Source organism: Primulina eburnea, chromosome 2 (genome assembly GCF_022965805.1).
Source record: "Primulina eburnea isolate SZY01 chromosome 2, ASM2296580v1, whole genome shotgun sequence".
NCBI lineage: Eukaryota > Viridiplantae > Streptophyta > Magnoliopsida > Lamiales > Gesneriaceae > Primulina > Primulina eburnea.
In genome coordinates, this window is record NC_133102.1 from 44,079,193 (window position 1) to 44,096,893 (window position 17,701).

Consider the following 17,701-nt stretch of genomic DNA (forward strand, 5'->3'; position numbering starts at 1 on the left):
TTAAAAAAAATTCACGTTTAAACCCGTGCTAATCTCGCTTGAGCTTAAAAAGCTTGGAACTCGATATCCGTGCTTTGGAACGTTTCACGCTTTTTAGAACTTGGCTTTTAATTGTTCAACTTTTTGCTTTGGATAATATAGATTTTTTTTTTGCGTTTATTAATTTTTTCACTAAAATGCTAACATGATAAGTTATAAGATGATCACTTCTAAACTTATTGATCTCCCTCCTTCCAAACCTCTCCGTTAATTAATTAATTTTTTTTTTTAAAATAATGTGTATCAAAATGCATATCGGATTGTTCAGCCAAAGGGGCCAGATAAAAAACATAAGGGAAAATTTATTAAATAATTTTAATAAATTACTTATTTAGGTGATTTTATTAATTAAATAGTTGTTGGATGTTAAAAAATAAAAAAACTCAAAAAATAAAATAAAAATTCTAAACTAAATCTCAAATTCCCGCCCAAATCCGAAACATCTGAACATTTCCCAAACGTGGAAACCTCCTTTGACGGCGACAGGAGATGATTCAACTGACCGAGAGCTAGAATTGGGTTTAATCGACAGATTTTATCTCAAAATCGCGACTGATGGAATCAACTACTGTGAACGCCGACGAGTTCATGGACGAACCCACTCGGCCAGCGTCCGGAGCAGCGAGGCTATTTATCAAGGAGATGGTGATGAAGAATTTCAAATCCTATGCAGGCGAACAGCGTGTTGGCCCTTTTCACAAGGTTTGGATTTTTTTCTTTGTTTCCTTTATTTTTTATTTTTACTTGATTTCATGGTTTACGATTTGCTATCATAGCACAAGTTGAATTTTTCTTATTTCCATGGTTAGAGCTTCTCTGCGGTGGTTGGTCCGAATGGAAGCGGGAAGAGCAATGTGATAGATGCGATGCTGTTCGTGTTTGGGAAACGAGCTAAACAGGTAAATTATTTTGTCAACATTTTTAGCTCTATTTTAGAGTTTCCCCATGTCTAACCTATGTATGCTTTATTATTACGAATATAATGCTAAAGCGAGAGCTAAGAGACAATACGACGATGTTTCTTTTGTTTTATGTATTGGAATTCACTAGAGTTCACCTCAGTTGTTCTGGTGCATTTCTGTTGCCGACTGAGAATGTAGGAATGTTTTCTTCAGAATTTTGAGCCAACATAGTTATCCACTTATAATTCTGCTGAAATGGTTATTGATATTCTGAATGGATTTATTATGCTTGCAGATGCGTCCTTAATAAAGTGTCAGAGCTTATTCATAATTCAACAAATCATCAGAATCTGGACAGCGCTGCTGTATCAGTTCACTTTCAGGATATCACTGATAAGGTATTACCCATATTAATTGGCCCTTCCTGAACGTTGTTCTGTATTGCTTTTGTGATACATGAAGGTTTTTAGGTATTTCTGTCCTAGTTTTAAGTGAATAATTATACTTTTCTCGATATAGGATGATGGAAGTTATGAAGCTGTTCCTGGAAGTGATTTTGCAATTACTCGAGTTGCATTCCGCGACAACTCCTCTAAATACTACATTAATGATCGAGCAAGTAACTTTACAGAGGTGACCAAGCTGTTAAAAGGAAAAGGTGTCGACCTTGATAACAACCGTTTCTTAATTCTTCAGGTTCCATTATTTTTTTGTTCCTGAAGATTTTCCATAGTATTTTTAGTTTGAATTATATGGTGAAGTTTATGTCATTTTAATAATACATAGCCTTTTCTCAGGGTGAAGTCGAGCAAATATCATTAATGAAGCCAAAGGCCCAGGGATCCCATGATGAAGGTTTTCTTGAGTATCTTGAGGATATAATTGGAACTAACAAATATGTAGAGAAGATTGATGAATCTTTTAAAGAGTAAGTCATGTGCTCCATTCTTGAAGCCATAAGTTCCATCATGCATGCGATTTTTGTAAGCATCAAGTGATCAAGAATCTTCTATTTCTTTCATTCTTTGGATGGACTAACTTGTGATGAAGTTAAGAAAATACACAAATAGAGGTCATGTCACTGCTATTTTATCCAAATTCTTAGGAAGAAATTTATATTTGATGTTGATGCAGCTTTTCTGTGCTCTAGAACTCACAACCGAGATCTTGTTCACTAACCTGGTTATTTGACGGAGCTAAGTACTAAGTGTAGAAGCATATGAATCTCAGTGAGTTATGGGCTAGATTCTTAAAAGCCTCTCGTGGCCTGTGAAAATGGCACATACCTTCGTGGTTTTATTTCTAACGGCATGGAGAAACTGTGCAGAAGAAAACAACAAATTTTCTGTAATCTATATGGTATTTCACATAGAATTTTGTCAAACTCTATTGGTTATGAAGACCGTTATCTTCACATTACCAGGTCTTGTATGTGAACACTTGTGATGCTCAAATGTGGCCATGAATGTGTGAACACCTAAGCTTCTTATGTGGCATGGATATATTTTTCAACTGCCCCTCATTAAACCACTGATGGCACGTATTTTGTAATATTTTTTGGTTTCCAACGGCCATCCAAATTAAATCACTACGCTTGTATAAAGGTGAAAAGTATTTTTAATTTAAGTTTTTACATATTTTTCCTATCCTGTAGACTGGAAGCACTTAATGAGAAAAGGTCTGGAGTGGTTCAGATGGTAAAGTTAGCTGAGAAAGAAAGAGAGAACTTGGAGGTAATTTATATGTTGATGTTCCAATGGTATATGTTTTGCAGTTCGCTCTTAAAGTGTAGTATTTATGTTACTGATTATGCCAGGGAGTGAAGAATGAGGCAGAAGCCTACATGCTTAAAGAATTGTCTATGTTGAAATGGCAAGAGAAAGCTACCAATCTGGCCTCTGAAAATAATGCAACTGAACTAGAGAAGCTGCGGGAAAATGTTCTGAGCCTGGAAGAAAATGTGAAGATTGAAAGGTTGTTCTGTCTGCTTGAGGTTGGATTACTACATATCTGCTAGGAAATTATGCTAAACCTGAAATGTAATGGGGTTATCTTTACAGGCAAAAAATTAAAGAAAATACCAAAACATTGAAAGAACTTGAAGATTTGCATGTGAAGTATATGAAGACACAAGAGGTTCGTACTTCTATCTTTCTGAAGCACCCATAGTCCGGCTGGTTAAAGTTCTGTTGACTGAATTTTTTAGGTTTCTGTGCCTTTCATGTTCTGATATTGTCATTCTCTTAACAATTATTCCTTTTCTTTTGTATTTTTGAAGATGTGCTCAACTTCCTAAATGTTTTCGTTTGAAACTGTTGCCGGGAAATTTCAGGAACTAGATAGTGGACTCAGGCATTGCAAGGATGAGTTTAAGGAATTTGAAAGACAGGACTTGAAGTATCGGGAAGATTTTAAGCATTTGAAGCAAAAGATAAAAAAAATTGATGATAAGCTAGACAAGGTATGCAAAGAAAAAGTTTCATCTTGTCTGTAGCGAAATTTTTATTTATTTATCCTCTGCAGGATTCTACCAAAATTGCTGATATTACTCGAGAGTGTGAGGAGTCTCAGAATTTGATTCCTCAGCTTGAGGAAGGCATTCCCAAACTTCAAAAGCTTTTAGTTGATGAGGAAAAAATCTTGGAAGAAATCAAGGAAAATTCTAGAGGTAGGTCTGTGTTGGAACTTTAATTCAGTTGTCTTGTCGTAATCTAGAGTCTAGACATGGGAATCAACTTGTAATATATTTCATTTTTGTGTAAGAAGTTGACCTATAAATCAAATACTGGGAATGTGATTGTTTCTGTTGTAGTTGATGGTTATGAATCGCATGATTTAGAGTAAAGGAAAATATTATATTATAGAAATTCAGTTAAGAAATGAATACAATATAATATGAGTTTACTCTTAGCTTGAATTTTTATTCCTAAAACAATAATCATAACCTACTAGAGGATTTCAGATCCCTTTGCTGGTTCTTGATGGATAATGTTATGAAGTTGGGAATGTTAGCATCTTCTACTTTTGCATGAAATTTGCTGTTTTGAAAGCTCTGATATTGTTTTTTTAAAACTTTTTATGTATGTACATACAGTGTGGTGGATATATGCACAAACACATTAACTTCATCATTAGATAAGTAATGGCATTTTGAATTCATAAAAAGGTTATTACTAATATTTGGAATGTGTGAAACATATCTCTTTGGGTCTGGCATAATCACACTTTTGGCAAAAAAAATTGCATCTTCTAGAAATATCAGCGATAATGTAGTGATGGAAATATTGACCAATTGAACTCCAACTAATGTTAATGAATTTATTTCATTTCTTGTTGGTCTTGCTATTAATTGTGTAAAGAACTTTGTTTTTGATCCTTTGCTTACAAACAGCTGAGACGGAAATTTTCCGTATTGAGCTTGCTGATGTTCGTGCCGAACTAGAACCTTGGGAAAAACAATTGATTGAGAGTAGAGGAAAACTTGAAGTTGCAATGACCGAGAAAAATCTTTTGAATGAAAAGGTGAGGTTGGTAACTTAATTGATACATTTTACTTTTTGACATTTTCTCATCTTTTCGATGAATATAATTTTCTAATCATTGAACATCGAACATTTCTTACGCTGCAAGAAATTATGATACAATTTTTTATTCCATTTTAAGCTACCATTGGGCAATGGCCTCAAACTTCTCTCTGGAAACAGAAAACTTTTTGCGATTTTGGATTCAGTATCTTTTGTGGATAGACTGCTCCAACCTCTTTATGAATGATCATTTCGTATCACAGCACGGAGCTGGTCGTGCTGCTTATGAAGAAGCACAGAAGCAGATAAGTGAATTGGAAAAGAGTATTGAGACCAAGTCTTCAGTTGTTAAGACTATTCAAAATGACCTAAAGAGACATAAACTTGAAGCATCTGAATCTCATAAAATAGAGCAAGTAAGCAGCCTGACAGCATTTTTGGTCCTCATGTATGTTGTCATTTGTGACTTAATTATTGAGCCATTTGGCACCTGGCAGGCATGCATCAAAGAACAAGAAAGGTTGATTCCTTTAGAGCAAACTGCAAGACTAAAGGTTACTGACCTTTTATCCACTATGGAATCTGAAAAGAATCATGGATCTGTTTTAAAAGCAATACTGCTAGCTAAGGAATCAAACCATATTCATGGAATATATGGCCGAATGGGAGATCTAGGAGCTATTGATGGTGAGCATCTCATGTGTGCGCGCACACATGCTAAGCTAAAACATAATTTACTGCAATTTTTTCTGGGAAACAGGCATCTCTGAATTCATTAAATATGACTACATAATGTACAAACAAAAACACCGTCTTCAACACTAGTAGCATCCACTTTGCAGAATGGAGTGTTGCATGTGATTTTTTTCCCATTGTTTAACTTTGTATTGTGCTAGCACTTACCATCTTGATCCTTTCACTTTCAACCTTAACTTCAAAAAGATGTATTTTTATATTTGAGCTGCACCCATCAATTCCTTCTTTGTTTTGGTCTCGTAAAATCTCTCGCCATTCGCCACACGACTTAGGCAGGTGCTTTGTTTTCTGATAATGTTTTGTTTGTTGAAAATCTGATCAAAATCAGATACAACGTTGACAATAGAAAATGCAAAGCACGATAGAAAGATGACGGTATTTGTTTACACTTGTAGCTGAGCTTATTCTATCGTGCTTTGCATTTTCATATGATAAAATAAGGGCCGTATAATTAGGACTTTTGAAAGATGACGGTATTTGTTTAGAGAACTGCATAATTGAGAAGTATCAATTTGTCATCAAATATTCTATTTTGAAGTATGACATAATTGAGAAATTAATGACCTGATCGCTTCTTCTGATTACTAAGCAGAGTTTTTGTTTTTCTTCAGTCACGAGTTTCCAATTATTAATTTGCATTGGTGATGTCACTGGCTTGAACAATCATAGAAGCTTTCTTAAAGTTGTCATTGAGATTGATCGTTATTTAAGTTCTTAATTTTTTTTATACATTCAGAAAATATGTTTCCTTTATAATAAACTGTTTCACCGTTAAGGCGCCCTTATATCTTTTTAGGGAGATTGTTTTGTTCAATTTGCTTGGTTGTACTTCTAAAACTATTGAGTGCCATTTTGCAGCAAAATATGATGTTGCCATATCAACTGCATGTCCTGGATTAGATTATATCGTTGTTGAGACAACTGCTGCAGCCCAAGCATGCGTGGAGTTGCTTCGTAGCAAAAATCTCGGTGTTGCAACTTTTATGATTTTGGTACATCAATCGTTCCACTTTTTATGATTTTGGTAAATTAATAATTCCGTTTAAGAAGTTTGAAGTTCCTACTTGTCCTACTTGATTTGCCACAAGCCAATCTGCTGTGACATAATTACATTTACAGATTTTAATGAAACAAATATGATTATTAGCTGCTGACTGTTTATGCTGTTTCCTCTGGAGTAACGCAAGGAATACAATTTTCTGCGATGCTATAATCTAAAAATTTCCGTGACAATTATATTATCGAAGCTTTCACTTGTAGTGTTGCAATGTTTCTTTGGAACTGTTATTTCCTCTCCAAAATACGGAGGTTCTGCTCTTTGCCGGTTTCTGTTGAATTCATCTTATTACTTATTGGAGTTCTATGTATGAAGCTCCAATTGTTGAGAATAATTTCAGAGTAGCTTTTTATGGAATTTGCCATTCTTTATCTAGGCAGATTTCATGCCGGGTAGACTTTGCCATTCTTCATCCATCAAGGATTATGATAATGACGGCTAACCTAGTTGTGTTGATGACGTGGATTTTTGGAAGTTTATCGTTTCTATCACATTAGTCAAGTATCTTGGCTGGATGGGGAGAACGTAAACTGAGTTGAATACGTATGAGCCAAAACGTGTGTGCATGAACTTATTGCATGCTAACTGATTAGATGTTGATTGTTTGCAGGAGAAGCAAGTTGAACATTTGCCTAGATTAAAGGAAAATGTGGTTACACCAGAAGGAGTTCCACGCCTATTTGATTTGATTAAGGTTCAGGATGAGAGGATGAAACTTGCTTTCTATGCAGCATTAAGGAACACAGTTCTGGCAGTGGATATTGATCAGGTATAGCAATCACATTAAATGAAGATAATTTGTTTGGCTGTCTAACTTTTAAAAATAAAACTTTTAAAAGTATCTACTGTAATGAGGATTAGGCCAATCTGTTGATGTAAATTTTACTTGTACTGTTCATGTTGCTGCTTCTTGATTTTATTTATGTGCTGCAAGAGCTTATGTCTAAACCTTAGAAACCCAACTCTGAAAGAACATCTCTTATATCGCTAAATAGTTAGAAATTTTGAAATATACACGGTAGTTTCTGCTCTTTACAAATTTATTTCCAAATGATTTTTTCGTTAACGTCGTGCAATTATATGCATTAAAGCGTATTTAAGTACCCATGTAATATCATAGGAGTAACTTTGCGCTCATACTGTTTTTCTTGCAATTTTGTTATCCTGCCACTGTAGGCAACGCGCATTGCTTATGGTGGAAAGACGGAATTCTGGCGTGTCGTAACACTTGATGGTGCACTTTTTGAAAAATCTGGTACTATGACTGGTGGGGGGAACAGGCCTCGTGGAGGTAAAATGGGTTCATCTATTCGAGTTGCCAGTGTGTCAGGAGAAGCAGTTGCAAATGCTGAAAAGGAGCTTTCCGCTTTTGTTGAAAGCCTAAGTAATCTACGCAGCGAAATTTCTGGAGCTGTGAAGAGTTATCAAGCCTCTGAGAAAACAATAGCACACCTGGAAATGGAATTAGCAAAAAGTCAAAAGGAGGTGCTCTAGCGTTTTTATAATCTTCTCATCATCATTTTTATGCTAATTGTATGCTAAATTCGACTATTTGTTTATACCAGGCGCACAGTCTGAAATTGCAACATGATGATCTAGAAAAACAAATGGATTCCCTCAAGGCGGCTTCTGTCCCAATCAAGGATGAGGTTGATAGGCTAAAGGAACTGGGTAACATAATCTGTGCTGAAGAGAAAGAAATCAATAGGCTTATGCTTGGTTCAAAACAGCTGAAGGAGAAGGTTTGTCACTGGGCATATTAATATGACTAGTTAGTATTGCTGCAAATTACTCTCTTTAAACACCGATTCTTGTCAACAAATTGGCACCGAACTGATTCTACTTTGTCCATCCTTAATAATTTTGCTTTCGGAAGTCCACGGGCAACATCTTTCTTTCAACATTTTTTATTCAGGAAATTGAAAATAGCTTTGCAAGTTTGCTGAAATTGCGGATTGCAATTCACAATTATGCTTTTGAAAATGTCCCAAGAAATATCTTTTATGCTCGCATCAGTTTCCATACCAATTATTGTTCTGGAGTCTGTTACAGCTTAAGTCATTCTTGTAGGCTTTGGAGCTTCAGAATAAAATAGAAAATGCTGGCGGAGAAAAATTGAAAAACAAGAAGTCTGCGGTTAGCAAAATTCAGTCTGTAAGTATAGGATTGCTGGTGATCATTCAAGTCGTATATCGAGTAATAATCCACCGAATTTTCCTCAGCGTGCATATTTACTTGGCACACTATGTTTGCTTGAACAGGATATTGATAAAAGTAGCACTGAAATCAACCGCCGCAAAGTTCAAATAGAGACAGGCCAGAAAATGATGAAGAAACTGACAAAGGGAATTGAAGAGTCAAAAAATGAGAAGGCACGTCTTACTCAGGAAAGGGAGAAGCTGCGTTTCACCTTTACAGAAATTGAGCAGAAAGCTTTTACTGTTCAAGAGAATTATAAGAAAACGCAGGAGGTCAGCTTTTGTTTGTGTGTGCATGTGAAAATGGACGTTTGACTTGTGAATTGCTGTAGGGTTGTTTTTACAGCATTTAATTGTTTATGTTTAGTTAATTGATCAACACAAAGATGTCCTCAATAAAGCAAAATCTGACTATGAAAAACTGAAGAAAACTGTGGATGAACTGCGGGCAACTGAGGTCTGCTAGGCTTTTATTTCCTTCCTTTCCGTTTTTCTTTTTACTAAGTCGTTTATAAACTCTCTATAATTGATAATTCAGGTTGATGCTGACTACAAGTTACAAGATATGAAGAAAACCTGTAAAGAGTTGGATATTAAGGGGAAAGGATACAAGAAAAAACTTGATGATCTACAAATTGCTTTTTCAAAGCAAATGGAACAGTAAGCATTTAGTCCCGATCGCAGCATTATAGCACTAACGATGTTTGATCTTTCCAACCCTCTTTTCCTGCTTTTGATGAATTTTTTCTTCCTGTTAGATGGATACACTGTTTATTCTTAGTTACTATTCTTTTACAGGATTCAGAAGGATATGGTGGAGGCAGAAAAGGTTCAAGCAACATTGAATGACGTTACTCTTGGTGAGACGTGTGACCTTAAGAGGTCAATTGAGATGGTGGCCCTTATCGAAGCTCAACTTAAAGACATGAATCCTAATCTTGACTCGATTGCAGAGTAAGCATTGACTTTGGTTATTTATACGCTATAAGTTAAAGAGGTTAGGGATGTATCTCTGTTTGATAACATCTGGTCACTAAAATTTTTATCAGGTATCGAAAAAAAGTATCCTCGTACAATCAGCGTGTTGAAGAACTTAATTTAGTTACTCAACAGCGTGATGATATAAAGAAGCAATATGATGATTGGAGGAAGAGGAGGTAAATATTTGATTTGGCCAATATATTTATTTGACTATTTCCAGGCCTCGTTTACCGATTACTGAAAATCACATGTATCTTCCATTGTTCCAGGTTAGACGAGTTTATGGCTGGTTTCAACACAATATCATTGAAGCTAAAAGAGATGTATCAGGTTTAATGAGACAGTCTGAATATTAGTTTGTTTCCTCTTGCTCTAGTTTTGTGTTGTGTCAAGTGTTCTAGAAGGCATGAAAAAGCGCGCTTTAAGTGCGAAGCGTAAGGAAAAAACTTTGCTTCAGGCAAAAGCTGGAAAAAACGCAAATAAAATTTAAAGTTATTATTATTTTTTTTTTATAAATTTGAACTTTTAGAATTTTATTTTAAATAATAAATATATAATTATATTAATTTCTAAAACATAAAAAACCATAAATGCGATGAAATGAGATTGTTTCGAACCTTCCTTTTTTTCGACTAAGAGACAACACTCGACCCAACATTATGTGAAATTTTTTTACTCCACGATATGTGATTTCAAAACTTAATTTTTTAATAGTGTGAATTTATGTATTTATTCTTAAAATCTGTTGCTTATGCGTTATTTAATCTATTAATTGATTTTATATATTTTAATTTAAAATTCTTTTTCATGTTTGATCTTCTCAGTCGAAAGGCCCAAAAAATCTCAAATCACTCAAATATTGCAAGAAATGGATCAGAATTCCTATTAAACACGCTTAAACTAGTAAAACATGAAGCTTGATTGTGATGTTGTGTCATGTTTTACACTTTTTAGAACCTCGGGTGTATCTATTTGTGGATTTTTTTGATCTATTTCTTGCAATATTTGAGTGATTTGAGATTTTTTGGACATTTTTACTGTGATTACTTCATTTATAATGATGTTTGAAGTTTCTTTTATTATATCTACCATCTGTGTTCTTGTTCATTCCAAGTGTGTGCAAAATGGACAGATTATAAAGACATCAAGCTTGTATTCAAATGTCTGCTTGTTATTCCGTGCCTTGATGATTTTGTAGTTCATTTACTCACATTTTTGGTATAACCATAGAGGTAGTGTCCTTTAAAAGGCGCTGATTTCTTACCTTATTAATAGTTGCTCTCCTCATTCCTGCTACAGATGATTACTTTGGGAGGTGACGCAGAACTGGAGTTAGTTGATTCCTTGGATCCTTTTTCTGAGGGTGTTGTATTCAGCGTCAGACCTCCCAAGAAGAGCTGGAAGAATATAGCCAACTTATCTGGTGGTGAAAAGGTAATCCAATTGTTAGAACATGGTGACCTTGATTCTATTTGGTTTGGCTTGAAAGGTCGCGAGATTATATTTGTTTTTGTTTTCTAGGTTTTTTGAGAACCATATAAATTTCCATTAAAAACACTTTGCAATATTCAATTATCATAGGGAAAGTTTTCAATGAAGTTTTCGATGTAAATCGTGTGTGCCATTATTTTATGTTTTCCTTGTATTATCATGTTCATTCCTTGCACCTTTGGCAATGAATTGCATCGAATCATTTGGGTTCCATAAAGATTTCCACTCCGAACTCACCTTAAAATGTTCGACATCTTGATTGGTCTTTTTGATGCCCCACCCTCAGACACTCAGCTCGTTAGCTCTTGTTTTTGCTCTGCACCACTACAAGCCTACTCCACTGTACGTGATGGATGAAATTGATGCCGCTTTAGGTATGCTGTGCATTTATCTCTTCACTCATGGGTTTGTTATTGAAACTGTTTTCCTCATCTAACCCTTTTTTTGCAAATGTCTTTTCATTGCAACATCTTTTGCACGAACCACTAGATTTCAAGAACGTTTCGATTGTCGGGCATTATGTGAAAGATCGTACCAAGGATGCACAATTCATCATCATAAGGTGAAATGAAATCAACCCTTCGTAATCTTATTTTCCTTTGCATGGAATGTTAAGTGCTACGTATTCTGAAAGTTGTCCTTGCATTGCAGCCTCCGAAATAACATGTTTGAGCTAGCGGATCGACTTGTTGGAATCTACAAAACCGATAATTGCACCAAGAGTATTACAATCAACCCCGGAAGCTTCGCGGTTTGTGAGCAGGCTTCTTAAAGATCTTTGATCGGAAATTGTCAATTCTATAATTGGATCTACTCTTTCTTCTCGAGCTCAGTTTCATCAGGAGGGATCACACTACAAAAAACGCAATACCATTGTAGCACATATCGACAGTTTAATAGTTGCTGCTTTCATTTCAAACTAAACACAGCACATTTTGCGATTGTTCTTTTTAATTCGTCGCGATAATTTACTGCAAATACAAAATCACTAGGAATTTATAAATCAGAAAATGCATGTGGTACCTTGGCTCGTGCAAAAGTGTGAGTTTTAAGGTGTGGTATGGGTAATTAATTAATTAATTATTTTTTGGAAGAATGAGTAATTAAAAATTTGAAGTACCTTCCCATGACAATAATTGATAAGGGTAATTGGATCTGGGTCCTCTCATCAGTGTTGTATCGAAAATAATTTTTTCAATCTTGGATTATTTGGGTTTTCAACCTTTGAAAGATATTTTTCGCCTCAATTATGCTGCATATATTGGCTGTTGGCATAATTGGTCTTAATCTTTAAATTTTTGGCAAATAAAAGTCCTGTATATAATTAAACTCGTGTTTGATGTGCATCTATGTAGCACGATTTGGTTTGTAAAATAAAGCAAATGTTTTCATTTCGTTTTAGAGACCTACCCAAAATATGACCACCCTACCCCATCTAAGGATGGGGAGTGTACCAAGATCTAAAAATAGAAAGCTTAGTACATCATATCCAAGCTTTTAAAAAAACGTGAAGAAACGTCAAAGTCGTGGTTTAAATTTTATAAGATCTAAATTGTTATTAATTTTATATAAAATAATAATAAGGAACGAGCGCTTACCGCTTTAACAAAAACTATAACTAGTAATAATGGTACAACTCAAATATTTTAAACCGCACAGCAGCTCAAACACCATGATTCGATCGCTCTATTAAACAAGGACAATTATTGCACTTAATAATAATTTTCGTATTTGTTTTTAGTTGTATAGTGATATATATGTATTTTTAATTATTTATTTATGTGACGGGCTTTAATTTGAAAATACAAATTCGTCGGCTCAAGGTCGAGGACTTAACTAATTGACTAACATTCCTCCCAAATTAATAACTTTGGAATCGCGATTTTCAATGCTTTGATTAATCACACATTCCGATCATTAAACCAATTATGAACTCATCAGTTCCTTTTCTATGTTTAATTTACGTAAAACCTACACATTAAATGACACTAGCACATTGTGGAAAAATTAAAATCAATGGTATATACGTTTGTATATAATTTAATTAAATACTTTATGAATTTTATAGATAAGGTAGTAAAACATAAATAATTATTAACAAAAAATAAGTATTTAGAAAAAAAATATTAAAGTTTTACAAATAATGGCCTATTTTAAATAAATTAAAAATATTATTAATATTTTGTTACCTAAAATTGCACTGAAAAATTTTTAAAGTAAAAAAACTATTGCAGGTTATTTTAGAAAAAAATTAATTTAATCCAGAAGTAATTGTTTCTTTTTTTTTATTATTTCATCTTAAAAAATGCAACCATTAATCATTGTAATGAGGGCACTCGAATGAAAAATATACTTTATGCCAAAAGTGTTATTTTTGATTGTAATGAGGGTAAATTAATGATACGTATATTCTATTTGAGTCATCTATAAAAAAATATACTTTTCTATGCGAAAAAAGTTACTTTCGATTGTAAATATGAGTATTGTTGACCCGTCTCACGAATAAAGATCCGTAAGACCGTCTAACGAGATTCGTAATCAATTAGATTATATAATGTTTGTCACATGAAAATTAAATTTTTTTATGTGGCATAAATAGATCATTAAATGTTGAGGGTACTTATAGGTGTTTGGAGTGTTTATTTAGTAATTAAACACCTCATCTTCACGCACTAAACTCCAAATTAATCTTAAGTCCTAATTAAGGTGGAAAATAGCTATTGGTTTTTTTATGTTTTTAATTTGTTTTATCAGGGATCAAGAGTGGATTACGAATTATATTTGTCTTTTTTCTCTTCTTTTATTTTTTTAAAAAAAACATAAAAATATTCTTTAATTATCATTATATAATAATAATAATAATAATAAATATTATTATTTTGAGTAAATCATAATCGAAATGTATATTGTAGGAATCTTTTAAAGAACTAAGTATACATATTTATACCTAAGTTGCATGTAACACAAGAACCGAATGAGTCGATTAATCGATATATAACTTATGAGACGGTATCACGAATATTTATTTATGAGACGGATCAACCCTATCGATATTCACAATACTAAGTAATACTCTTAGCATAAAAAGTAATACTTTTTCATTGATGACCCAAATAAGATATATGTCTCACAAAATACGACCAATGAGACGTCTCACACAAGTTTTTGCCAATGTTCAGACAATAATTAATGTAATGAATATCGGTTGTTGTATAATTTAAGATCATCCCACTCAAAACCTATTCAAAACATTGATTTTTTCAACAAAATTTGTTTTTAAAATATAGGGTAAATTTTTTTTAGGGGGAAGTATGATTGTGAAAGATGATGAAAAAAAGCAAAAGAGGAGTGGCCAAAAGGCAATTAGTGAGGTTGAGTGTTTGGGGGGGTCCGGGCTTGGTTCGGGTGTGGTGGGTGTAATGGGGACAGTGGAGTTTTGACGAATTCAGTAAATGCAGCAGGACACTGCTCTGACTCTGTCAACTTTACATTTATATGGTAAATAATTGTGTATATATGTGTAACTCTCACGCAATCAATAATCCCTGAAATTATTCCTACTTTTCATTAATAATATATAATAATAATTTAATTTCATTTATTTATTATTATATCATATAAATAAATAATTAGTGATAATTTAATTAAATTGAAGGTGGAGAAATTATTGGTACTTTCGTTTTTTGAAAACAAATTTACTATATACACGTGCGTAACCAATAGATCGGATTCACTAGGTTGACTCATTTTTTTACTTTTTTTTTTATAAAAAAAAGTTATGCATGTGATTTCAAATAGTGTTTTCAGAATCGGATTCGACGTCAAATTGATCAAGACTCCGGTTCAGACATTGAGAAAAAAATCGTTTTATCGATCAAATCGGTCAAAATTGATCAGATCGACCTTGAACAGGTCGAAAACCCGATTGGAATTGTTCATTTTTTTTCGAAAATGTTTTGTATCTAATTTTTAATTTATATCATATATATATGATTATTTGTATTTTAATTTTTTTAAAAATTATTTCAATAATATTATAAATTATTTGATTTTTTTTGAAAATATATATTTTCTTATTTATCTATATTTAAGATATTTAAAAATTAAAATATATTATTTATTATATAATCAATCATATAATATCAATACATTCATTGTAGTAATATTATTGGTCAATTTAGAGTCGTATTACGCTAAGTTATATTTATTTTATTTTTGTCATTTTTTATCGGAATAATAATGTGACAGTCGAAAACAATGACACATTACAATAGGAGTAGATCTCTTGTGAGACAGTCTCACAGATTTTATCTGTGAGACGGGTCAACCCTGCCGATATTCAAAATAAAATGTAGTATTCTTAGCATAAAAAGTAATACTTTTTCATCGATGACCCAAATAAGAGATACGTCTCACAAAATACGATCCGTGAGATCGTCTCACACAAGTTTTTACCTTACTATACTATATTGTTTACTCAACTCTAATGAAAAATAAATATATTAAATTTAAAGAAATAATATTATAAATTAAACGATAAAAATAATGAATATGTAATAAAATATAATTTTGGCTAGTAATATCAAAATATAATTGTAAGACGAAATGGGTAAGCAAGCTATATTTATTATTCACATGACAAAGCATCTGACAGATGGTTAGGCTTGAGCCAAAAGTTAACCACAGATTTGAACTCGGGTTAATTTAATTAACACCGACCGGGTTTACAAACTCAACCACATAAACCAAAGATCTTTCTATTATCTGTCTACAGTATCACTCCAATCTCTCCTCTCCAGCTCCAATGGCTCTGTTCCCTCTGAAAACCCTAATTCTTGATTCTGTCGCTTAGCAAATTACACCAAAGATTCCATCTTTTTGGATGTTGTTTCACCTTTCATGGATCACCCGTTGAGCAATTCAACACCCAGCAATGCGACTGTACTCAAGACTCCGGAAGATGACAGCGAAACTTCGACCAGGATCCAGCCCGCCAGCAAGCCGTCTCCCTTCAGCAACGGCGTGCTGAAGCGTCACGCGCCGCTGCATATCCACCACGGTGGTGGTTATGGTCTCGGCGGCCATCATCCCGTGGTGGTCACTTACAAGGAATGCTTGAAGAACCACGCCGCGAGCCTTGGGGGCCATGCCGTCGATGGCTGTGGTGAGTTTATGCCGTCTCCTGCGTCCAACCCGGCGGAGCCCACCTCGCTGAAATGCGCGGCGTGCGGTTGTCACCGGAACTTCCACCGCCGGGAGCCTGATGAGCCGCCGCTTGTTCTGCCGAATGCTACTCCGGCTTTGGAGTACCAGCCCCACCACCGCCACCACCCTCTCCCTCCGGTTGTCGCTTTTAACCGCGGGAACAGCAGCAGCCCGAACAATTCCCCGTCCCCCCCGCCGATCTCTTCCTCGTACTACCCATCGGCGCCCCATATGTTACTCGCGCTGAGCCATGGCTTGTCCGGCCCGCCTCCGGACACCAACCAGCCAATTCCCATCTCCATAAACGCTTCTTCCACCCCTCTCTCGTCCAGCCCAAACGGCCGCAAGCGTTTCCGGACGAAGTTCACGCAGGATCAGAAGGGAAGAATGTTCGAACTCGCTGAAAGAATCGGCTGGAAAATGCAGAAAAAAGACGAGGATTTGATCTCAGAATTCTGCAGCGAAACCGCAATCGACAGAGGGGTTTTCAAAGTGTGGATGCACAATAACAAGAGCACACTGGCCAAAAAAGATCAACCTCAATCCCAGTTAACTAACAATCTTACTGATAAATCCCCCAACACTAATGGCATCGACTACGGTTCCATCGGTGGCACCTCCTCCACAGCTACCGCCTCCACCGCCGTCCACCACCACCACCACCACCACCATGAAAGCAATAATGACATGAAACACAGCATCCATGGACAAGATTTGAGCCACACTGCTCGTGTTCTGGGCACTAATGGATCTTCTTCTTCTTGATCTTTTGATGCCATTGAAAATAAGCATTAGATAGCGAGAAAAGCTTGAATGAATGCCATCAATGGAGGCTGCTAGAATTATGGTTACTAGATTTTTATTTTCTTAATCTTTCTTTAATCATTAAGCTAGTAGCTATCAAATATATCCATCCAGTTTCTTGGGATCGCAATTGAGAATGATTGGATGCTTTATTTATTCGTTTATTTTTCCCATCTCCAAATCTTGAATTCCATGAAATCTCCAGCTCCATTAATTCCCTGTAAATTATTCTACATATTTATTTGATGATTTTCTTTTTAAACTTTTCATCTGTAGCACATTAATTAGCGTGCGTGTAGGAAATAAAAACACAAATTTTCTGTCTCTGTTAAGGAACAGATGAGTGGTTTTGTCCGAGACGAAGCAGCAGAAAGTGGGAGTATTAAATAATTTTATCGAATCTTTCTGAGATTACACGATTCTTTCTTGATCTGAGCGGAGAAGATATACTTACATGCTTATCTCTAAGATTTTAATTCATATAATATAATATTTATTCCTATTCCTATCAACTTAATTTAATGACATTTTTTGTGTCATTTCTCAGGCCTTTTTCCTCTTATCTTCCTTTAATCTTTATCTCTGTGGTGCACAACTGTCTGCTGGGAAACAAAACATCTACTGCTTTTTTACTATAAATAATCTTAATTATTATTTAATTGTATATTGTGCCGATATATATATGATTCTGATATGATATTTATTTACCTTATTTATTTTCGTGTTCATTAATCGGGAAATTGA

General features: G+C 34.6%; 2 protein-coding genes across 2 annotated transcripts; both read left to right on the forward strand.

Moving 5' to 3' along the window:
• Positions 1 to 474: 474 nt before the first annotated feature.
• Positions 475 to 11,900, forward strand: LOC140823496 (structural maintenance of chromosomes protein 4). Its single transcript, XM_073184871.1, has 28 exons — positions 475 to 741; positions 849 to 943; positions 1,243 to 1,339; positions 1,461 to 1,637; positions 1,739 to 1,869; positions 2,596 to 2,674; positions 2,758 to 2,915; positions 3,002 to 3,077; positions 3,274 to 3,402; positions 3,465 to 3,609; positions 4,333 to 4,463; positions 4,729 to 4,881; positions 4,963 to 5,152; positions 6,080 to 6,213; positions 6,889 to 7,047; positions 7,455 to 7,763; positions 7,844 to 8,020; positions 8,349 to 8,432; positions 8,540 to 8,749; positions 8,844 to 8,933; positions 9,015 to 9,136; positions 9,275 to 9,430; positions 9,526 to 9,633; positions 9,727 to 9,787; positions 10,757 to 10,891; positions 11,235 to 11,322; positions 11,438 to 11,510; positions 11,600 to 11,900. Exons 1-28 carry the CDS (start codon positions 595 to 597, stop codon positions 11,718 to 11,720), a joined length of 3,735 nt encoding a protein of 1,244 aa, XP_073040972.1. The 5' UTR covers positions 475 to 594; the 3' UTR covers positions 11,721 to 11,900.
• A 3,795-nt stretch (positions 11,901 to 15,695) lies between these two features.
• LOC140823497 (zinc-finger homeodomain protein 8-like) lies at positions 15,696 to 17,121 on the forward strand. The gene has a single exon (XM_073184872.1). The coding sequence runs from the start codon at positions 15,848 to 15,850 to the stop codon at positions 16,916 to 16,918; it is 1,071 nt and encodes a 356-aa protein (XP_073040973.1). The 5' UTR covers positions 15,696 to 15,847; the 3' UTR covers positions 16,919 to 17,121.
• The last annotated feature ends 580 nt before the right edge of the window (positions 17,122 to 17,701 follow it).

Bases quoted from the DNA above. Each gene is read 5' to 3' on its own strand.
- LOC140823496 (XM_073184871.1), top strand. From the start codon at position 595: ATGGAATCAACTACTGTGAACGCCGACGAGTTCATGGACGAACCCACT. The intron at 2,675-2,757 runs GTAATTTATATG...TGATTATGCCAG, and splicing joins AAGAAAGAGAGAACTTGGAG to GGAGTGAAGAATGAGGCAGA. The intron at 3,610-4,332 runs GTAGGTCTGTGT...GCTTACAAACAG, and splicing joins AATCAAGGAAAATTCTAGAG to CTGAGACGGAAATTTTCCGT.
- LOC140823497 (XM_073184872.1), top strand. From the start codon at position 15,848: ATGGATCACCCGTTGAGCAATTCAACACCCAGCAATGCGACTGTACTC.